Source organism: Ambystoma mexicanum, chromosome 2q (assembly GCF_040938575.1).
Source record: "Ambystoma mexicanum isolate Mex_15411 chromosome 2q, UKY_AmexF1_1, whole genome shotgun sequence".
NCBI lineage: Eukaryota > Metazoa > Chordata > Amphibia > Caudata > Ambystomatidae > Ambystoma > Ambystoma mexicanum.
Genome location: NC_090924.1, coordinates 1,187,845,040 through 1,187,869,227, shown reverse-complemented (window position 1 = coordinate 1,187,869,227; position 24,188 = coordinate 1,187,845,040). Strand labels below are relative to the sequence as shown.

Genomic DNA, 24,188 nt, shown 5'->3' with positions numbered 1-24,188 from the left:
GGTAACCTACAAATTCTCCACCTCTTACCATCCCCAGACCAATGGTCTGGTTAAGAGGTTCAATAAAACTCTCAAGGGCATGCTAGGCACCTTGGAATATCCCCTAAGAAGGAAATGGGATCTCCTCCTGCCATGCCTGCTGTTTGCTTACAGAGAGGTACCTAAAGAGGGTGTTGGTTTCAGCCCCTTTGAGTTACTCTTTGGACATCCTGTGAGGGAGTCCCTTGCCTTGATCAGAGAAGGTTTGGAAGCCACCCCTCCAGGTCCCACTAAGCAAGTGGGGGATTATGTGTTAGGCCTCAGACGGAGGATGACACTGATGATGGGTCAAGCAACAGCGAATCTCAAGGCCAGCCAGGAATTGAATAAATACTGGCATGACCTTAAAGCCTTGCAAGTGGATTGGACTCCGGGACAGGACATCCTTGTGATGGAGCCTACCAAGCCTAGAGCTTTGGCAGACAAGTGGACTGGACCCTTCAGGATCATCTCCAAGATGGGCGAAGTCAATTATCTGGTTGACATGGGAGTCCCTGGGGTAGCCCCTCAGCTATTCCATATTAACAGGCTCAAGCCTTTCCACAGGCGAGCAGAAGTCTCATGTCTCTTGCTAGCTTCAGGGCAAGAAGAGGGTGAGAGTGAGCACCTTCCTGATTTGCTGCATAGCAACCGTCAGGATGGCTCAGTGGAGGGAGTACATCTCTCTCCGGATCTGACAGCATAGCAACAGAAGGCCTACAGGGCTTTGCTCCGGCAGTATGCCTCTCTGTTCTCACTGACACCAGGCCTTACACCTTGGTGTAGGCACAACATTGACACTGATGACAGTGTGCCTGTCAAAAGCAGGTGCTACCGTATGCCAGATACAGTTAAGAACCACATCCAGGCTGAGGTCACCAAGATATTGGACCTGGGTGTTATTGAACCCTCAACGATCCCCTGGTCCAGTCCCGTAGTCCTTGTCCCCAAGGCAAGTTCCCAGGCAGGTACCAAGGATTGGAGGTTCTGTGTGGACTACTGAGGAGTCAATGCCGTCTCCAAAACTGACACGCACCCATTGCCCAGGGCGGATGAGCTTGTGGACACAATAGGTGCTGCCAAATTTGTAAGCACCTTTGACCTTACCTCAGGCTATTGGCAAATAGCTCTGACGGACCATGCCAAGGAAAAGACAGCATTCTCCATACCTGAGGGACTCTACCAGTTTAGGGTCATGCCTTTTGGGTTGAAGAATGCCCCTGCCACCTTCCAGAGATTGGTCGGGCAATCATGCGCTCAGTGGGCTGGAGGTCTTTTGTGTGGCCTACTTAGATGACATTGCCGTCTACATTTCCACCTGGGAAGAGCATTTGACAAATCTGGATAAGGTGTTGCAGGCCTTGAAAAGGGCTAACCTCACTATCAAGGCCACCAAGTGCCAGATAGCTCACGGGAGAGTCAAGTATCTTGGTCATGAGGTAGGAGGGAGTCAAATCCAACCTCTCCCCAGAAAAGTACAGGATGTACGTGACTGGGAGACTCCCACTACTCAAACCCAGGTGAGAGCCTTTTTGGGCCTCACACTGTATTATCGCAATTTCATGGTGGACTAATTAACCATAGCTGCACCACTGACAATTCTGACTTCACCCAAACACCCTAGGAAGATTAATTGGACTGAAGACTGTCAGAGGGCCTTTGATGGCTTGAAAGAAAGTCTGTGTAGGGCACCTGTGTTGTGTGCGCCTGACCACAGCAAACCCTTTAATGTCCAGACGTATGCCTGCGACACCGGAATTGGAGCTGTCTTGTCCCAGTTAGATGACAAAGGGAGGGAACACCCGATCATATTCATCAGTAGACAACTCAAGGGTAGGGAACTTAGGTGGGCTACTGTTGAAAAGGAGTGTTTCAGTATAGTTTGGAGCCTTAGGCGTTTTAGGCCCTACCGTACGGGGTCTACCTTCAAGGTCCAAACAGATCATAAGCCCCTGAAATAGCTTATGCAGATGAAGGGTGAAAACCCGAAACTGCTCAGGTGGTCCATTAGCCTGCAAAGGCAGACTTCACCATAGAGCATAGACCAGGGAAGTGTCACAATAATGCAGATGGCCTTTCCAGAAGGTATGTTGACCGTCTGGATGAGGGTGTCTATCCCGTGGGAGATTAGGCACCCTAACCTAAGTCTAGGGGGTGACTGTGATGCTGGAAATGCATTGGAGGGACACGGCCTCCCTGTCATTGTCCTGTAGTCCTTTTTCACTTATGTTCTGTATTGTTTTCTGACCAGGAGTCCATGTGAGACTCCTGGCGGGCAGCTTTTCCTGTTTTTGGTTTGGTGTACAGACCCATGGGACACCCTTATGGCAACCATGGGTGGGGGTGCAACCCTGTGCCCCTAGTGTATGTTTTTGGGCACCTGTGTTTGGCCCACAAAGCAGGGTATGGGCTGGTGGCAGCTCCATGCTGAATTTGACAGGTGCTCTGAGTATCCTCCATTTTGGGATACCCAGGCCCTGCCATTAGAATCAGTTGATTCCTGATAGGAAACAAGATGGTCCCTGTGGCCTCTTTCTTTCTATTACCTGTTACCTTGTTTTCCCAAAGTCCTGGGAAGCCCTCACTCTGTCCCTTTCCCCTGACTGGCTGTTGGGTGGAAGTTCCATATATGGTGTTGTTTTGAAGTCCAGGCCAGACTGGCTGGAGCCTTCCCAGTGACTGTATGTTGTGGGTACACCCTGTGGGTGGGACCTGGGTGAATGGAGTGTGTGACCAATATGCACTTCTACTTCTTGTTGTGGCTGTCTGGTTTCTGGTATGAGAGACAAAGACTAAGACAGCCCTGCCGAAACTGGTATGAATGAAGTGTGTAGTGTTGAATGGCTGGGTACTTGTCCCCATACACATTCCTTGTTGTGAGTGTTTGAGAGGGAGGAGTATGGCCTGAATGCACTGTATGCCTGATTGGCTGACTGACTGCATGAATGCCCTTCTGTATGATTGGCTGCTGAGTGTGACCCAGCAGTGTGGATGAGACACTTGAAGAGTAATTGGAACTCCTGATCCTCGACGCCCACTTGCAAGAAGAAGAACTGCTGCTGCATTTGCTTTGACCTGATCTGAAAGCTGCCGAGTTTGTCGAAGACTGATCTGAGAGAGGACCTGGCTAAGCGCCCTCTTCCCGTGCTCCGAGGGACCATCGAGCACCGCTAACCTTCACCGAAGCTCCCTGGAAGTCAGACCCTCGAAAGGCTGCTGACTGCAGACGGGGACTGCCCAGGAGAATGAAGTGAAGCACCCGGACATCGACGCCATCAAAGTCCATTGCCTTCGCCAGGGTTCAGAGTATCGCTGTAACCAGAGGAGGGGACCACTTGACGCAGAGCCACCGATGACCGGAACCGCCCGCACCTTTGCCTAAGACTGTTGAATCGAAGGACTCCCTTGTCCGCATCGCCACCGCTTTATCCCGCCGGAGAAAGTCGAGGACGCTCACGTGCCGAAAGAGAATCCGCCGGTGGGTTTCCCGCCACCAAGGACCACAAAGACTTCGAGACTCGACACCCTTGTTGGGCCACAGTTCTTCAGAAACTCTTTGTGGTCCTGAACTATCCAACGCCGAGGTGCCCCGCACACCTCATCCTCGCAGGACGTCACCGACGAGCACCACCTGGATCGACGCTGTGCTCTTGGCACCCTAGAACTTTTAATCCACACCGTCGAAGCCGAGTTCACCTTCTTCGACGTCTCTCGACGATCCATGGCTCCTGCTTTAAAGGGAGTCACTCAAGAAGGATCTCTTGAAGCCTCTTCGAAGAACTCTGCTCCACCAGGTACATTCGGGGGGGATAGAAACCTTATAGAAGGAAGTAAGACTTATAAAACAATATATGGACTGGGCTTGTGTTATATATTTATTAACAGGTTGCCCAGGTGGGGGGATCTCCGCACAGAATTGTGCCTAGTTGGTAGGGGTCAATATTCTGCCAATTGTTCTAACCAACTGCTTTCCTCCTATATCTATTGTTGGTTACTTGTATTCCTTGATCTGTGTGACATTTAACCAGCATATAGTTGATGCACTTCAATGAGATCTGATAATAATTGTGGTACCACTTTAGAACTGTATATATTTGCCATTGTAGATTTTCTGAGCACAAAGTGAGTTATTGTGATAGTGTACATAACCTTGAATATTAGGGCGCCGTAAACCCCTTAACGCCTGAGTCGGAATGAGGCCCAAGGACTGTGTTTCCAGTAATACAGTGTGTGGACATTCCTTTGTGGGGGCTTGGGGACTACACTGTACTTAAGAACCAGCCTGCATCACCTCCTGAGAAGCTAGGCCTGATTGCTCACCCATTGCTACCTTATAGAGAATCTTGGCTGGGGTCCTCTGTGCCTCTCCTCTACCATATAGAGAGCAGAAGTACAGACCCCCCATCCCCTCCAGTCTTTACAAAGGGTTATTGTGGTCAATGCAGTCAAAGGGGAGGGATTTCAAGTATGAAATGATTGGGGGAAGGTGAAACTTTTGGTGGAAGGTGTGGCGTTTGACATTAATGGGTGTGTGTGATCTGTTTAAGGTACATGATGTCAGTCATGTGCGATGCTCCCTCAATGGTGATCAGACACTAAAACCATGAAACAATATGAGGAACATCTTTACACAGAGTATGTGCACATAAACATGGTATACATGCATTTTGCCGAACGGAATTTCATCGTGGGACATTTCATCGCTGGAATTCTCATCGCCAGAAACCCTTTTTTTTAACAAAATATTTTTGGGGGGTGTTTTGTGCGGGTTGGGGTATGATTATTAAAGTAGGGGGGGTCTGGGGTTGGGAAAACCCCCCTAGAAATAATTTTTAAAAAAATACAGGGTTTCTGGCGATGAGATTTCGGCGATGAAATGTCCCACGATGAAATTTTGTTCGGCGAAATAACGTAGAACCCATAAACATAGGGGTTAGAATAATATTCCATCACATTCACAGCATTCCTGTATTTATCCCTACCCTTTGATCATCTCACATTTCAAAGAAATCATGATCATGGCCCACAGACCTGAAAAGGTGATATCTCAGATTGTATTGCACTTCTATATGTTTACAGCAAAAGAAGAGTAAGTTGGAGATGATGCTCAGGCAGTTATAACCACTGACACATGAAACTGCAGCCATTTATCTGGAAGCAGTTGAACCTCACATCCTGAGATCGAGGTTCTATGTGCAAAGGCCCCCTTCACTGACTAAAGTAATATACAGATAGTGATGTGTTGATTACATTTCCAGGATGATGTCATGTCTCACTGCTAACAGGACTGCCACTGTGGCACTTTGCTAGTCACTGTCAAATACAGTTTCACAATGATGAGCGTGGTCCTGGCATTCGCTGGCATGTGCAAGACAGTGGACATGGCCTGTGACTTCCTACAGGTCAGTCACATTGGCATTTGACACCCATAAATAAATTGCATTCCAAATATTCACTTGTATTTTCTATTTGCATTACATGACAGTAAAGAATACTTCTGGAAGTGATACAGCAAAAAGCAGTATGGACAAATATGTGAAACTATTTGTCAAAGCTGCTTCCATAAAATGGGAAACCCAACAGGCCTCCAAGAACTAAGTTAGCTGATGATAACTGGGGGTGAAACTAAGGGTATTTTACAGACCGATGACTGCAATGACTGACGCAATGTAGCATTCTATAGTCATCAATAAGTGAGTGAGTGATCAAGGAGTGGTGGAGCAAGTGCAGCGTGTCTCATTATCTTGTAGGCCAGCGCTAAAGGGTATGGAAATCCCTGAGGTTTAGGATTGGGAAACTGAGGCTTATCAAGAATAAGAATATTTGGCCAAGGTTGTTTTAAAATGACCTCCTCGTGGTTTAGACCCAGGTAACTGCCTCAAAGCCTTCTGAGTTGAAAGCACACCAGAATTATAAATGGCATTCTATTTTAACATATAGAAATCTGCCAGCAATGTATCCTTATGAACCAGTTTCTCACCCATATCTGGAAGCAAGAGAGTATTATTATTGGAAATATGTTTGTCTCTCAGCTCCTCAAAACTTCTTTTAACTAATTATAATCAAATCTTAATCCTATTCATGAATGCCTGGACATTTACTAAAGAGCTATTGTAGTCCATCTGGTCGACCCATATAATACCTCTATGCCACCAATAAAACCAGAAAGATGGCTAAATGGCTATGTGTATGTCCTTATTGAACATTCAGATGCTTGACCTCAGGATGCAAGAATGCCTGTGAGCAACTGAAGGACCTTATGACTAGATTTGTGCACTAATAGGTAGTCTCTGTCTTTGAAAAAATGTTCTATTGTAGAGAGTTAGAAATACTCAGACTATGATTATCCATATCACTGAAAGATGTATTAAACAAACTGATAAATGCCTATCTTTCCCTATACTTTGGGTTTACCTACCTAAATAAACTAGCAAAGGTGCATGTCAGTTGTCAGTGACAGTCTAAACAGAATCTGTCCACTGTCCGAACTGAACCCTTTCTGACCCTACCACTATTATAATAACTATAGACAGGAGAATGTCTCCCTTCTCCTGAAAACCTGTTTCTCACAAAGTTCAGTTCAGTAAGCTCTATCCAACTAGTTCCCGGTGACTGTTTTTTTTATCAACTCATAAAGTTCATTTAAAAGGTTATTTAACTAGTCTTCTCTCTTTGATAACAATTTTCAGTTTCATTTTTGTTCTTATCTGGAACTAATTTACTTATAGTAATTCTCCTCTCTACTTAGAACTCTCCCCTCAGACTCTCTGGTCTTTGGTATATAGTTCACAGTCTTTGGTTCCTCTCTGAAACATCTATACTCTGATTCTCTGGTTCAACCTTATCTTAAGGCTTTTCTTGTCTACTATGTCTCTCTTCTTTAATTAGAATTGCGTTATCTGGTCTGATACCAATATGAGCATTCAGGCATTGAGGCTCATTCCCTCTTTTATTTTGCAGTGTGCTAATGTCTTCTCCCTGACTGGGACGAGTATGTGCACTCCAATAATGATTCTCATTCACTACTCTATGAGTCAATATTTTGTCTTGACTGGGATGGGTATGAGCATTCCAATAATGATTCTCTGTCCGTCTCCCAGATCCCCTGTCTTCCCTGTTACCTGCAGTTGTTACAGATAATGCCTCTGGATTTATTATTTGTCTGAGATCTTCTCTCTGGTTTGTCAAGTTGGCCTCCCGTGATCCTTCTGATGCTTTTTCTTCATGCTGCTGAATAAGAGGGCTCCTCGGTACTTCATCTACTAATATGTTCTCCATTAGTTCTAGCAGAGTGGTATCAGCAGTGTTCATCGGACCCCTGGTCCACCATGAGTCTGTTGTGGTCATGCCATCTCTCTCTCTCTCTCTCTGGGGTGGGACGTTGCACGTCCAACTTGGTTTCTTTCTCCTCTTTGGTTTCCAGACGCAGTGAGCATACTTTTGCAGTTTGCCTTCTCGCATCCACTGGGCATCGTGTATCAAGCTGCTCCTCCATGTAAGCGAGCGAGCTTATTCGTAACTTGTGGGCTTCCTCTCTCTGTCTCCAGTCTCCTCCCCTTGTATATATTAGGTAGCCAAAGGACTTATCTTCCACAGGTCATCTTCCTTGTCCCAGTTAAAGGTGGTTTTCTTCCTTTAAAGGACTAATCACAGTTTCCGATTGGCAATAGCACATACTGCTATTTCCTTCACAGTTTTCTCTACAGGATGGGTTTGAAGATGTACTGTTAGAAGGTTCTCTATGGAGTTCCTCACAGGAATGGGAGTCCTTGTCCCCAGAGGGGGAGTCCCACCCAGTGAGGTCCCACTTGCCTCGACCCCTAGGGAAGGTGTTGCAGAGCTGGCTCTCCTCCCTATCCTCACAGGAGGAGGAGCCTCCCCCTTGGGGAGAAGGGACGAAGTTCCAAGATTCATCAAATACCTTTCCCCATAATTTGGTGACTTCCCCTTCTCTATTTCACCAGTCACTCTTTGTTCTGAACAGATGCATTTATCTTTTCTCATTTTGTAGATCGAGTTATATCCCGGTTCAATACTTATCCGTCAGAAGCTTTAATGTACGGTTCCCAAGAAGACAGCAGTGAATAGGAAGTCTTTGGAGTCTCGTGAGGTTTTAGTAACTCCCTAAAGGTTGAAAAATCAGTACATATTATGACCTCTTCAGGTAGCCCTGGCACTATGGTGAATTTTATGACAATGGGTTGTGTTTTTACCTCTAGGGTTAGGGGTATTTTTACTGGTTGGCCCCCTTTTAGATCCTCAGTATATATTAGGGCTGAATGGACTGCGGTTTGTTTGCTCCCCATATCAATGAAAGCAGTGACCCATACGCCATTCAGGAGAATGTATTTGTTAATTTTTAAAGGGTTGGGATCCACAATAATACATTTCCACAGTTTCTGTTTCGATCCCTAGTTCTTCATTTTCTTCTTCCCATGGTTCAGCTGACAAGCACCGTACCTCCATGTGTTCGCCTGGCTTATTTTTGGTAAAAACTCGAGCAATAGGACCTTTTTCTCCACATGGGAAGCAAATAGGGGTTGTAGGAAAAGGTACTTTTGTTTTTCCCATTTCTCTATAATCGATAACTTTTGTTACTATTTATGAAATGGCTCTTTTATGAGAGAACGTATCTGTGCTGGTCCATTTTTTCAGAGGTATATACTTAGTTGGGGGTTTTATTTTCTCATGGTTCTGTTATAGACCTGAGATATTTGGCAGCCTCGAAGTGGGCTTGTGCAACCAGAATAGCTGTCTCATATGAGGGTTTATGTTGTACAATTCCTTGTTGCAAAGTTAGGGGAAAGCCATTAATGAATTGCTCTAAGGCCAAAGCTTCCAGTACTTCTGGCAAGGTTTTTCTTCCCAACTATTGGGAAAGGTTATTTTGGACATGTGCATCTAAGTCTACTGGGCTTTCATTATTTAGAAGATGGATCGCCCCAAATTTGAGTCGATAGAAACCTTTGTTTTTGACCGAACCTTCCTAGGAGGGCTTTCAGTGGAGGAGCCGGGAGAGGGGGCCTCTGGTTCCCAGTACACCCCCCAGCCTCCTGCTGGAGCACTATTATCCCCCCCCCCCTGCCTGGTGCCAAAAGCTGTCTCCACCACTGAGGGCTCTTGAAATTTCGGAGAATGAGGTTGTTCCCAGGGGATTCATAGTTTGATAGGAGGCTTGCAGATCTTCTTTCAATAATGGGGCCAGATAACATGTATTGAACCCCTCATGCCAGGTTGTCCATTTTCATACATGCATTATCTAGTCAATGTCGATTTAGAAGGCCATAATACAAAGTGTCTATTCTTTGAACGTTTTGGAAAGGAAATCTACAGCATTTTATGAAATAAATCGGGACAGCCCAAAGCTACCACGTGGACATTTGTGGAGCCACATTCCAGATCCTTGTGTTGTTACAATATGTAATGGTAGAGGATGTGGTTGCCTATCAGGAACACAGATGTACATACACACAAAAACAACACGCACACACACCTTTCCCTAAAGTGTGAACGTGTCATTGCCTCTTCGTTATGATAATATCAATAATGACCAGATGGCCAACTAATCTAAAATAATAATTGTTAATTAGCTTACCGCCCATATACTATGGCTAGTATAGATTTGCATAACTTAAACTGTCTAACGTCTTGGCCATGTTGGTTAATATGGCATTACTTCTGAGTCTCTTTTAACGTAATGTAGTTTATGGAAATAATGGGTTTATGTGGGTAACATAATTAATGTAATTAATTCACAGATGCAATTAATGTGTTAAATGAACTCAATGTCCCTGTCCGGAAACCAATTAACTATTCGTCATCTGTGCTGCTAATTAATTCCTGGATTTTTCAATGAATGCTTGCAGATCAGCGAGTGTAGCAGACAGGTGTGATGTTGTGAATATTTTACTGTGCAGATAAAATAATACTAAAACAAAATAATGTTTGGCTGAGTCGAGAATGTTGTTCAGAATGCTGTCTTTCACGTGCACCTCCTTCTTATGTTACATCACTCGTGATGGTCCCCCCAAACAGATATTCATCAGCTTCAGAAAGTTAATGTATACATCAAATAGTGTTATCACATCAACATTGGCCCCAGATTTAGCTCCTAAATGATTAAAGATGATGCCAGTGATACAGGTGGTCGAATTGAAAACCCCAAGGGCCTGATTTAAATAGCTTTTTACAATGGTGCAATTCCATTGAAAAGTGTTTGTTTAAACCGTGCTTATGTCTAACCTATAGAGCCCTGCATGGATGGTTAACCGTCTACCTGACCAAATTGTATCCACCCTACCAGCAAACTTGAAAGACTGTCTCTCCTTCCAGAGAAATATGCACTCCTTGGGGAAGGGAATTAAATACACAAAGCTCTTGCCCATGTCCCTGCTTCCCACTGCATGTCAACCTACAGACTTGCCTTCATAAAATTCCATGCAGGGCCTCACGTTTTCAGTTTGTCAGGCACTCCCTATAAATGATAAAAGTGATAAGAGCTTGTATTCCAGAAAGGGAACATGTTTATGAGAGCATTCTTGAAGTTTTACACAGAACGTGCAGTTCACAAGACAAATGTTGACATGAGTAAAACAAGGCTACACTAAACATACTGGCATAGGAAATAGATGTTTGATTTAATACTATTTTTTGACCCAGAAACGAGGTGAACACAGAAATATAACATTTTGAAGAGTTGCACAATGGTTATTAAAATACAAATGTGAAGACTGAACATTGTGAGTTGTGATTTTAAAGAGGAAAAACAAGTCAATGGGCCTCATTACACGGATGGCGGAGAACCATGGCGCTATTAGCGCCATGGTTCATGTCGGTAAAATACCGGCACCGCCTTGGCGGAAAGGGGAATTACCGCCCCATTCCAAGGTTGGCAGGGCGGTAATTCCCCCTTCCACCATTGCCCTTCCCCATTCCCATTTTTGGCCCATAGGGCTCTATGGGAATGGGGAAGGCGCTAATTACGGTACCGCAAATTGTGGTACCGTAATTAGCTCCCTGGGTCCCTTTGCGGGTTGGTTTTTAACGCCTGCAAAAAGCAGGCGTTAAATCCCCCAACCCACAAAGGGACCTCGTAGTAAGGCGGTAAGGATTTACCGGTACCCGTATTTTACCGGTACCGGTAAATCCTTACCACCATCCGTGTAATGAGGCCCAATATCTAATGTTGTAATATTGGAGTATAATGTCTGAAAATATATTGGAAAGAAAAGACTAAACATGAACACCGCATTTGCCATCAGCTGCACCAGCTTTGACATTACAATCTACGTGGCTCTCAGATCTATCCTGGTAGATGCTCTCTATCTGTGCTGGCCTTTAAAGGAGTGCTTTTGCCGAGTTCTACGAGACTTGTATTCAGTGCACCCCACATTATGTAGAAAGATTGCACTCCCTGCCTGTGAAAGTACCGTTTGCCCACTGTATCCGCGAGGATGAGGAACATTTGTCTTATAACCCTACATAGTGCCTGATTTATAGGAAGCGCACAAAAACCAAGCGAATCCCTCCAGACCGAAATCGAATTTGGGCATCCCTGCACAAAATGTATTCCTTGCATATTTCACATATTAATGGAATCTGAAGGGCAAAACAACCTGATGCGCAAGGAAATTCGATTTGCCCATGGAATGCCCATAACACGCCCTGAAGCAAAGCAAATCCAGCCTCATATTCCTACCTTTGCGCAGTACTTATCCGCAACATCTTGCATCCCGGTAATCCTGGGTCCCATCCACCGACAACAAAGGCAGCATCCCAGCGACACTGCATACGGTCCCCCGTAACTCCTAACTGCACCCCGACAATATGCTTACCATTTCTCGCAAGTGAAGCCAGATCCGGGTAAATTGCATGTGAACCCCCGTAAATCAAGTCTGCCTCCCGCTAACCTGCATACGAACAACCCTAACTGCAATCAGGAGCACAACTGCGTGCATGCACCACTAAATTCCTGATCCCACCTTACCTTTGCGCATTGGTTCCAATGCAATTGGTACTTTGTGGGCCCTTTCATGTGGCAGTAAGATCGCAAGCTCTGGGTGCTTCTTCAATCGAAGTGAAGTTGCGCGTTCAGATCCATGAATACGCTTGTGTTTGCACATTGATGGGCATGCAGACTGTCTTTGCGTAGCATGTTCCTCGACACACCCTTGCAAGTCCTTGTACTTCCTCATTCTACATTGGGAATGGGGACTATGCATGTTCTACCTCTATTTATTGCCTTGCCTAGGCCTGTCCCTCAATTTGCAGAGCGCCCAACTGCAGGCAAAGACGTGACGGACATGACGGACCTCTGCAAAGGTCCCCCAAGGTCCCAGAACAGCTTGCAAAGACGTCTCCATGAATCGATGTAAGGGTTTTTGCATGCTGAAAACGGGCAAGGTGTTTCAATATCTTCTGCTGTGCTAACAGCGTCATGCTATGCTGTTACCCACATCATTTCAGTGAGCATAACCTGTAGGTATACTAAAGATATATATAATAAAGAGATGTACACAGTTAAAATGCTGAATTCCTGTAAAATATGTATGGCTTTTGGGTATGTTTCTAAATTTACAAAATGAAAATAATAAAACGACAATTAAAAAACGAAGAGTACAGATTGCACATTTTAGTAGCTCATTCACTTTCACATAATACAGAAGATTGTTCATATACTAGTGGTTGCAGGATCTGCAATGATTTCTCTATTGCACATTTGTGGCCACTATGTCATTTAACAAAAATGTTTGGTAACTTTATTAAATTACACTGTCAAGCATACTCAGGGTCACTAGATACAAAGCTTTATGGCTCTAACAGTAGAACACTCCTTCTCCAGAAAATTATATCCAAGGATTGTAACCAATGTTTCCATAAGACCTATGACAACGATTTAGCAACGTGCGAAGTATTCCTGTTTTGATTTTAGATACTTCAACCATGACGTAATTTATGCTAAGCTAATAACGTTAAGGGTCATAATCACAGCATGCATGGGGTTTTGTGAGAATGACACGTTTCTAAAAAAGTAGATTTGTCTCTCAAGATAATAAACTTGCCAGAATGAGAGCTTAGATTAAGTTTGTAAGACCTTCACCACTAAAACCTGGATGCCTCTTTGTTCTCGATATCAGTCGCTAGTCAGTGTCACTGAAGACAGCTTGTGGGACACTCACCATTGTGTCACTTTTGTGGGAGGAATTAGCAGTAATTCAGAGTGGCGGTAGATTCCCATGTCAAGTCATTGTCTACCACTTGAGGTCAGTGGGCAAGACACAAGCTATCAGGGTACACTTGTGAGAAGGTGCAGGAGGAGTAGGGAATCCCGGATTTCAGACTGTGTGAGACTCATGCTCACATGAGTTTTTGTGGGAGGAGATAGTACAGTTTCAGTGAAAGAGATGGGAGATACCATCCCGTGTGTAACTGACACATTGGGAAAAAATTTGAAGAAGACCTGTGCTGTTTAGCAAAGGTTCTGTGTGTGCATCATCAAGGTTAATATTCAACCATGCATATTCTGACCATACAAAAATATAAATATGAAATGTAATCTTAATAATTCTTTCAATCCATTTGGGAGAGTAGGAAATCCTTTAGTAGTCCATAGAAACAAAACTCAGAGTGATTGTGCGCAGGGTCCCCCGTAACTGTATCCGGCATACCAAGCATATGCGTATGAAAAATCGTAACTCAGCAATAACTCAGGAAATCTGTGTGCAAACCCCCGTAAAACGTTCCTGCATCCGCTACACTGCTTACACGCATCCCAAAGTTCCATCGGAAACCCGATTAAGTACACGCCCCCCGAAATCTGACATGAAATCTCACCCTGCGCACTGCAAATCATACGGGCAAGTGTACTTACGCCTGCCTTCAGGTGGTGGATCATATGAAGGACTTGTGTGGCCATTTCCCGGCCCAGAGGTTGCATGATCAAATCCATGAATACGTCTTGTGCCGCGCAATTGTGGGTGTGTGAGTGACTGCCTGTAGGCCGTCCCTCGGAAAGCCCACTTTTTTGAAAGTTCATCCCCATTTTTGGTGCTATGCCCTCTTCCCAGCCCTCTGCGCAAGCCACGCCCAGGGTCTGCTTGGAGTCTCACGCAAGGCCCTTGACGACTCGCACAGACGCGCCAAGCAAGCGCAAAATCCACGCAAGTCCAGCGCATTCGATTTCATGAATCGCCAAAGGCGGATTTGTGTGCAGTTTTGCATGTAAGTGCCCTATTTTCTGCACCAATAATTCCATGAATCGGGCCCTATGAGTTCCACTTTGCTTGAATGCATCATCCAGACGCCATTTAATGGTTTCAGCATTTTTGTCACCGGGCCCAGGATTTGAACTCATGTCATCAGGACAAATGTCGGGAGACTTGCACACAAGACCACTTGAACACCAGGTCAGGACATCTGGCTATATGCCTGTTAGGGATATACTCTACTGAAAGGTGTGCACCTCGTATATTTTGCTTGCAACATTATAGGAAATGCTGCTCTTCTCTTGGGATATTTTGAAGGTGTTAATAATTAATCTCCTGAAACAGAAATGTTTATTTATGGAGGCTGAGAAAAGTCTCCTGCCTCACACCCCGCCACAGCGCCCCACGCTACCGCCAGCTCTCACACCCTGTACAGGTGGGATACTACAGATAATTTCCATTACCAGCACTATGCATCAGCGCGCTTCCCTTTTGTGGGGTGACCGCCACCACACCTTTCACCAGCCCCTCATCCCCATGTGGAGGATACCCTTGAAACCTCACTTTGCTTCCTCGCCTGCTCGCCCCTCTAGTCTTTGCCCTGTTCAACCTTTACTGTGCCCGGTTCCTCAGGCCCTTGTCCCACATGGTCGTTTCTCCTTCCCCATATCTTCTTCGATGTCGCATTGAAAAGGGCAGAACACGGTGTAGGAAACGTGGCCATACGCAACAAGGACCTGCTCTGAAAAGGTGCACCTGCACCTTTTGCACTGCTGCAATCTCGTGTGTGTCATCTAGCCATGCACAATGCAGCTCTACCAGGAATGAAAAGATACGAGATTTCCTTTTCTCACTGTTACTGCGCATCCTATGAATTGCGTGTTTTCCACTGATCCATGGAGTATAGTGTGTTTTGAATATGGTTCACTTTAAGGACGTGCCTCTTCCATAGTCTGCTGCATTGTACGCTCATATTAATTGTTGACTTTCCATAGTTCATTACAAAGTTTCTGCACATCAAAATACAAAATACACCACAATTAAAACCACATATACATTAAACATGATCAAAAGGTAAACCTGTACCTTTCATTATAAAAAAAAAAGTGACTAATATCCAATACAAATCTATAACAAAGAAGAGCCTTTATAATAAAAGAACTTCTTTTGGGCTTCTTTCCACTTTGCCAAAGTGGCAGAGCATATAGCAATGGATTCTACGCCCACTAAGGTAGAGCAACACTGGTCATTCCTACTGCCTTCTATCTGAGTGACATCATCTACGTAGCCCGTATTATACTGTTTCATTTACACACTCTTAATATCAACATTCTTAATATGAACGTCATCAACAAATCCGCGTGGCATTGTACATGGTGAATGAATGTGGCAAATAATGGGTGTTTACATTGCAGCGTAAGGATGGCGCGTGCATGTTGGTGTTTGCGCACATTAACAATAGTCTACATTCGATAATGGATACTGGCGCCTTGTTCCTTTAGGCTGTTCTTTTTCGTCAATACAATGTTCTTGTGCACTGAGACGGTGGGCGAGTATTTCCCAAATAAATGAAATGCATCTGGGGAAAACCAGTAGGGCCTGGGTTACACAGTGCAAGAGGGAAGCGTTCAACGTGCTGGCAAAACGTGAACACTTTTAAAATCACAAAGAACGCGTCACACTCACGTGGCAGCCTCTGGCTGCACCCAGGGGAGTTGCTAGGGGGGGCTAAGGGGGCTATAGCCCCTGATCTTTTGGTTGTAGCCCCAGATAGAATCTCAGGAGCTACAGCCAAAAGACTAGCTAGCCCCCAGTCCCAACAGTTCCGACATCAGCTTAGCCCCGGGTCTTTTCCAGACCTAGCAACTCCCCAGGCTGCACCACACCAGCCTACTCTAAAATGAGGTTGAGTTCATGCACAGGAACAAAAAGAAATGTGGATCAAATGCAAAAACACCACAATAGGCAATAGGCATAAAAAGGTGTTCCGCTCTTTCACGATTTTTGGCACAACCATATGGACAGCAACCATGCTCATTAGGAAAGCCTCAACATCAGGTGAAGAACACCTCCTGTTACAGAAGAGGCGGAACAACAGTCAAAGTCTTACAGGCCTATAGAAAACTCCTCTCTGATACTAAAAGGAAAGAAATAAGCGCCTTGATGCCTCAGGGCTTAGTGTGCTATATAAATGTAAAATGAAATAAATAAAATGCATCCATAAATAAATAAGACTTCTTCCATAGAAACAAAACTCAGAGTGATTGTGCGCAGGGTCCCCCGTAAGACTTCTTCCAAAAGTGCAACATAGCCTTTAACGTAAGTTAGTCAGGAATGTAACACAATATAGATACGTGTTGGACATACACACGATACTATTTAAACTATTATTCCTGTTTTGGATCTTGCATGTCTCTTTTCTTTTAAGAGCGACTCTACTTTGAAATGAATAGCCTCTGTGAGTTTCCATAGGGCAGTTTCTCTGGAATAGAAAAACAAGTTACGAGCCACAGAGCGTGGAGGGTGCTATGCCTGCCCTCTAGTGGACGCATGGTGAACCAAGCGTTGCAAAAGCAAACTAACGTCAATGCTGAGGTTGCCTTAAAAGTGTGGTTTATGTACGTTTGGCTAAAAGAGGTGTTTTTATTGCAAACGTCCAATTTCCTTCACAAAACCCCAATAGATGTTGGAGAAGTAGTACTTACACAGAGTTCACTTTCTTTAACAAAAGATGATTTACAGCAGTGACTAAAATGTGCAGCACTGATGATTGTACAGAAAAATACAGATTTGGACAACATGGGTGAACTAAAAGCACACATGAAAGAAAGCGAAGGCTACTGGAAGACACAAGAGCAATACATGAAACACAGTGCACAGTAGATAGTAAGGCATAGAACACTTGCATTCATGTTTAACAGCTGATTTCATTTTAGAATGAGCTTGGCTTCGGTTTTCCAATGGGATGCAACTTTTCTTTCATTTGCATGCACTACATCAGGAAACATGCAGTTATGATCAATAAAATACCCTCACATTCTGACAAATATCACGTGGCCAAAAGGTTTTCACAACAAAAGGATAACCTCTGGCTGTCTTCTGGCGCGTGTGTCGTAAAGAGACATAAAGCAACGCATTCGCGGGAGGAAAACACATCCGGCTCTTCGGCCCTATCTCATTCTGTGCACCTGGATGGCTAGACAGCTCTTTCGTGTTCTGCACTAATGCACGAATAAACAGAATCGCCATAAAAATGCTGAAAGCAACACATTGGTTAATATCTCACAAGTGCATGCATCTTTTGTGTTTGAGAAGCAAAAGCAAAAAACAAAAAACAAAAAAACAACAAAAATACATTCTTCCCTGACAAACACACAAAGACGTGGTAGTAAGTGTGCCCGATTGCCCTGTCCCCTTCTCTTCACTTAGGCGTCCTGCTGGTAGTTGGGCAGCACTCGAGCCATCAATGTTGCATGCCACCGTGCATTCACTGAGCACTGGGGCAACCTTTACCACGTGAAGCAATTGGATGTGTTTGCCTGATTAAGAAGTAGCTGACAGCTACATTCTCTTGCTTCATGTTCTCGAACGGGATCTGCAGGAGATCACAGGTGACAGGCCACTTTTAACCCGCCCCCCCCCCCACTACAGCCAATCGTCTTGCTGGGGTTTCTGATAACTTTGCCCTCCAAGTTTGGTGATCCGATGCAGGATGTCGGCGCACTTGGCAGTCTGATGTGTATCTGAGTTGGTCTCTGCATTCTAATATTTAACCTTTTAACTGCCATGGGTTTTCCCCCCAATGCCAAGGCCTTTTTGGTGATTTCAGTATTTCACCATGCAAAGCCTTCTAACATTCCCTCCTTCATTAACCCCTTAAGTGCCAAGGACGAGCTATCTCGTCCTTGGCACTGGGGAGGTAACCCCAAGGACGAGATACCTCGTCCTTGGCACTAAAGAGGCGCCCAAACAAAGGAACTCATGTTTCACTTTGATTATAAAGATGATTTACAACTGCTCCAAAATATACTGAGCTATGCCGCTACTTTGTGAATTCCCATTCACAGTTGCCCACAGATGCGCCAGTTGGACATGATTCGGCGGGGCACGTAGACTGCCAGGCGGAGGCTTCACCAATCGCTCAAGGCAACACATGCATTTTGTATTTGTATTTCTTGAGATTGTTATAGCGCTTTACAACAAAGTGCGTTTGACATGATTTTGACAATGAGACAGCCACGCGCTTTCTTACGAGTGCTGTGTGTCCCTTCGCAGACACTCGCCTGCACTCAGTTCTGCGGCGGGCTGCGCTCCTTTAGGTGTCAAGACTTTCAGAGCATCTGAGGAACAGAGGAAGTCGCTGTGGGGGACCCAGGGGCTTCTGGGCGCAGTTCCTCGGGGAAGAAGGGGCGATGGAGGGTGATCATAGAGCGTATGTGCGGGATGAGTCAATCCACCTCGAACACCACTTAGAACTCACATAATGAGGGAATTTGAAATTGATATCATCTGGAACAAATAGATAGGTCGTGGTCTCCAATGAAATACAAGTAAATAGGGGTGATGTGGCTTTTAAGAAGTACACAGACAGAAAAGGCATTTCATACGACTCTTTAAGACTTCTTGCGGTATCACAGTTACATTTGCAAAGGTCAAGCACCTCCTTGCGGAGCATGAACATGGCCACATAACCTGTTAGGTGAGATGTTCCCCACTCAGGAGCATTGCCAGAGGGGAATGCTCCTCATTTGCATATCCTCCTGGCTCCACCCACAGGGTGGGTCAACGTCGTCCACTTTATAGTATGGTTAAATTCAGACAATTCTGCTCTGAACAAGGGGTGCTTCTGCCATTCTGGGTGCCACCATTGAGTGATGCCTGAACCTGTGTGGTCACCTGATAAGGGGCCCCAGTCAGAATTGCCCTTCCAACTCACGGGGAATGCACAGACGTTTGAGCATTTACCACATTAGGAACGCTCCGAGAAAGAGAAAGCATAGGTCCTATCTCGTGCCCTATGAGATGGTGCCCACTCGTGAGGGCGCATGATAAATTACTAGCCGCGTTTGCCACTCGCATTCTCCACTATTGTGAACCTCGATACAGCGAGCATGTTATTTCTAAAAACTGGACCAGGACACACAGTGTAGCCCGGATTCCCAAGGGAGGGAGTGGTCTTCAAAGTTTGGAGCGCACTGAAGTTGCAGGAAAAGTGGCTCAACCTATTCTCGATTGGTGCAAACACGAGGGTGGGTGACATTCCCTATTTATGGTCACTCACACATTTCTTTGGAGAGACACAGACAATGCACTTCCACCAAACGGAATATCTCTTCTAGACCAGCGTGAGAAGACGTCACGAGTAACCACCCCCGTGTGAACCCCTAAGGAGGACCTGAAAGGCTCAGTGGCTGCCCGCAGTTCACTGCACACTGGACTGCTCCCGCGCAGGCCACACAACGGCGGGGCTGCGTTACATGTGTTAACACATGCATGACACCCCCAGGCCCCCCGAACCGTAGCAAAGGGACCGAATGTTCTTTCCGGAATCATGCGCGCTCCTAGCGTGGGAACCCTATGGCTGTAAGTTAAAAGCGTGCGTATTTCACATAGACCAAGAACACAACGAGCACACTCGAAATATACCAAGTTCACGGCATTGCGATCAGTGTTGCTGCACGAGTTTACAGCACATACTGGCATGTTCCCTGAGTCACTTATTCTATCTATGGATACCATATACACGTGGAATGTTCTCACATTTTTCCAAAGATCAACATTTACTCCTACTACCTACATACGTGCTCATACTTATCTTTCTCGCTAAACATAGGAGGAGGAAAGGAGTTTGTTTTGTTTACCGTTGGTTAGCCCGGAGGTCGCTCCTGCATGGCACGGGTCTGCTAAGCGTTGCCACAGAAAGAGAACTCCCATGACAAAGTTGCCATGCTTCACTGTCGCCATCCTTGCCAGCCAAATCCAAAAGCAACAAGACAGCAAAAAAAACCCAAGAAAAGATTGACAACAAATCCACAAGGTTGCAAGCAGCTTTCCTTTGCTGTGGCTTAAGCCGGCTGGAAGCCCGTATTACAATTCCGCCCCAGCGCTACTCCCACCTGCCCTGCCAAGTCCAGTGTTCCAATGAGAAAAACTCCACTCAATGCAATTGACTCAATATGAGCGCGCGACGGGCAGTGCCAAGCAGCAGATTCCTCGCGGCGGCGGCGATAGGAGAGGGATGGGTTGCAGCAAGGCTAGCCTTTCCAGTCTCCAGAGCAGGGAGAGGGAGGCCGGGTCACTGCTGCTGTTGCGGCAGACGGCTGGCTGGACCTCTCGCCGAGACCCGCTTTCCGAGACTGCATCCAGTCAGGGCAGCCAGTGCTGTCGCGTGGGAGCTGCTGCCTTCCTGCCTGCCTGCGAGTTGCCTTCCCACCAGTCACTGCCTGCTGCTGCTGCCGCTGCCCACTGTTTACTTCCTAAACACTGAGCCCCGCGCAACTAAGAGGCCAGCGGCAGCTTCCCGAGCTTGGAGGACGACTTGCTTATCGTAGGAGAATGGGAAAGGGGGAGGACAACGCTGCTTGGAGAAAAAGCAAAACTCAATTTAGGCAAACGTAACTTAATCCTTTTATAGGATGATTCACGACCGATAAGCAAACCCAAGTTGCATAACAAAGATTTCCAACACGTGGTGCTCGTAGTCCGATATTGCATAAGAATATGCTGCCTTTCATTTAACCTTTTGACTCTCTTTTCCTCTTTTGTTTGCTTTCCCACAGTTCTTTTTCTTCTTCCCCCGTTGTCATTGCATGGGCAATGTTTCTTTGTTTCTTTTTCTATGTTCCTTCCACTTTCGTGGTCCTTTGCCTATTTTTACCCCTGTGTTTACTCCTACATATTCGCTTCCCATAGTATGTATTTATTTAATGCATCCATTTACTTGATCCCCTAGTCTGAATGCATGTTTATATTTTATTATTTTGTTTCATGCAGAGATGTCTTGAGGCATCAGCATATGTGGTTCGTGCCCCAGTCCATTCAATATTATGACCCCCCCCCTCCGAGTTTCCCGAAACAAGTTGCCAGACTCCAGAGCCTTGCAGTGGCACCCGCATGTAGTCTTTTCCGAGGAAAGTAGCCTGTGCCTTTAAAATATCACGTCGTCTTACTCTGTGCATTGGGTAGCAGGTAATAAAATTGTGGCAAAAATGTCACCGGTAAAAAAAATCGCTGCAAAAATGCTGTGGTTTGACCCAGTAAATGTATACCCATTATACCATTTAAGGGAAGCAGAAGTTGCGGGGGTGCCCCCGTTCCCTTTAAATAGTATAATGGGTCTGGGAGTTGCGGGGGTGTCCCCTGCACCCTTCACATGATTGTGGCAGCAAAACCATGACTTTTTTGGTTCGATATTTTGTATACAAAGCCATTTTTGCCGCAATTTTAAGACATGGAACCGTGCGTTGTTCAATCGGTCTTCTGTGTCAAGTGCTTATATTGCCAATTCCCAGGGGTGGACTGGCCTATAGGGAACTCTGGAGATTTCCCAGTACGCCTTTGCACCGAAGGACTCTTTTTCTGATAACCTATTTAATGTCCAAATGTTCTCATAGGAAAAGGGTTGGGCTTGCTGAAAATGTGTAATATGGGGCCTCTTTGAACATTATTTCCAGGGCCTCTTTTGGTTGTCAGTCCACCCCGGCATATTCCCATGTGCTAGAATTAAGATGGCACCAATCAAGAGCAGCTTTCTGTGAAAGGGCATCCAAACCCAGAGACTCAATGCAGGAATTACCATGGAATTAAATTAGAAAGCGAGCTTCACTTTTAAATCTTGTCCGTAATACTTGACGCTTGGTGCGTCTATGCTGTAATCCAAGCCAGTGGATTACACATTCCAGAGAAGCCACAGTCTGGAGTTTGTACGGTTGTGCATGGAACATAACAACAAAACACGTTGTTTTTTCTATGCATGTATCTTTTTGTTAGCCCCTTATTATTTAAGGGTGTGTATTTTCTCCCTGAATTATGTATGACATCATGTTAAGATCCTCCCACTCACACCCTATTATGTTACTTGTCAAGTATTACAACTCTGCTGAAGTATATTGAGCTGAAGGATCATTTTTAAGGACAATGGTAAGGCCTCGAATTTGAGACAAAAAAACAAGCAGTTTTGATGCCAACAGTTTAGGCTTTTGTGTTGTAATGGTTTGACAGGCCACCCTCAACCAAGGGAGTTCCTTCCCTCCCCAATCTAGGTGTCACAAAATAAACGCTTTAATGCCAGTTCTTTTTTCAGCCCTATCTCAAATACATTTAATACCCATTCTATCCCTCCCCCTGAGCTACCAATGAGCCAAGAACCAGGTCGGTGTACAGGAAATGTATTTATATTTTGTTGAATTAGATGTTAAGAAAATCCGAGTAAAATGTCAAACATTTATCCATGGCACAACACAATACACTTCTTTTAACATAAATAAGCACACAATGCGTTGTTGTTATTTTGTATTATGTTGTTCCACTGTACAGCGCCTTGGTATAAAGCGCTATATAAATAAATCAATCAATCAATAAAATGGGTTGAGAAACACAAGTCATAATACTATACTTTCCACAGAGTTCACTTCAAGAAGTAATCAGCACTAGTCAATGACTGATTCCATTTACATATGCAATGCTGTGCAATTTCGATGTTCCTGCACGCTTAAAAGGCTAGCAGTTTTGTTTTTCAAATCTGTGCAAATGCACATGGCATTTTCTATTTCACCCACACTTGTGCTTTGAAATAAACACAGGGTGATTTAGCAGTTTGTTTTTCAACCCCAACATACATTGGTCGATGTTGGGGTAGTTGGACAGAAAAATTGTAATGATTTGGTTATTTTGGATTTCAGACACCCTCCACTTAAAGGCCTGTGTTGGGGTTGCTTGACAAAACAAATTGGGATGATTTAAGCATGTTCTATTTCAGACCCACCTCCACTAAAGACCTGTGTTGGGGAAGTTGAACAACAAAACATTAGGATAAATAGAGAATTTTGGATTTCAGTCCCCCCTCCACTAAAAGGCCTGTGTTTGGGAAGCTGGATGCTAAAATGGTGAGTTTTTGTTAGTAGTGGTTATGAACAACGGCTCTCCTCTTCCCAAATGAAGTTGGGTTAACAGGCGAAAAAGGATTAGCCAATTAAATTACATTCTATAGTTGTCAGTGCATACCGGGAATGAGCTTTGTGAATTTTAAATTTTAACAAGAATCACTCTGTGTTCTTCTGACAAGGGGATATAATAAATTAATATGTTCCAGTTAAATAGGCTAAGGATCTACATGGTTTGCCCCCTGCACCTCTCCACACTTGCCCGCTGTAGAGGGAAAGGATTTAAGGCCAGCATATCCCCAATGTTATGGTTGCAAAGGGTAACATTCTACTTCCATAGAAAACCTTTGTTTGAAGTTCAGGAAAGCTTGCTGCATGTCAGGACCCTCTAGAAGTACAGTGCAGGGGTCTGGTCACTCCACTCTCAAGGATGGCCTCCAGTTCTCCACCATAGGACCCAGTCAGATTTTAGGCCTTCAATGAAATCGACAGCTTCACCCAGAGGGAATCTCTGCACAATCTCCTTTTGGTGTTTCCTTGCGGATGTCAGATGGTACATTTAAGCAGCTCTGCCCCTTCCTCATAGTGCATCCACTTCATATATCCACCATCAAGTTTATAATCGTGGGGAGTACCCTGTAAGAGTTCTTGCAAATAGGACTGTACAGTTACCCTTCTCTCTCCTCCCTAATACACCCCCTCAAAGGATTGGTTTAGGAGTATGGAGCAGACATATGGAAATTCATATTGGTAATCCCCATTTGTTCTAATGTCAAATGTTTGGTAAAGATTAGTTATGTTTCAAAAACTTTGCGATTTACTAGTAACTGCCATAATATGTATAATTTATGATGCAGCTTATTAA

The 24,188-nt window shown here is 44.9% G+C and overlaps 1 protein-coding gene across 1 annotated transcript in view; it reads right to left on the bottom strand.

Moving 5' to 3' along the window:
• The window catches only part of PLXDC2 (plexin domain containing 2), a 1,961,518-nt gene extending 1,940,815 nt beyond the window's left edge, over positions 1–20,703 (bottom strand). The window contains exon 1 of the mRNA XM_069648589.1: positions 20,084–20,703. Within this exon, the coding sequence (XP_069504690.1) occupies positions 20,084–20,186 (103 nt within the window). The 5' untranslated portion in view covers positions 20,187–20,703. The remainder of the gene's footprint in view (positions 1–20,083) is intronic.
• Between the last annotated feature and the right edge of the window lie 3,485 nt (positions 20,704–24,188).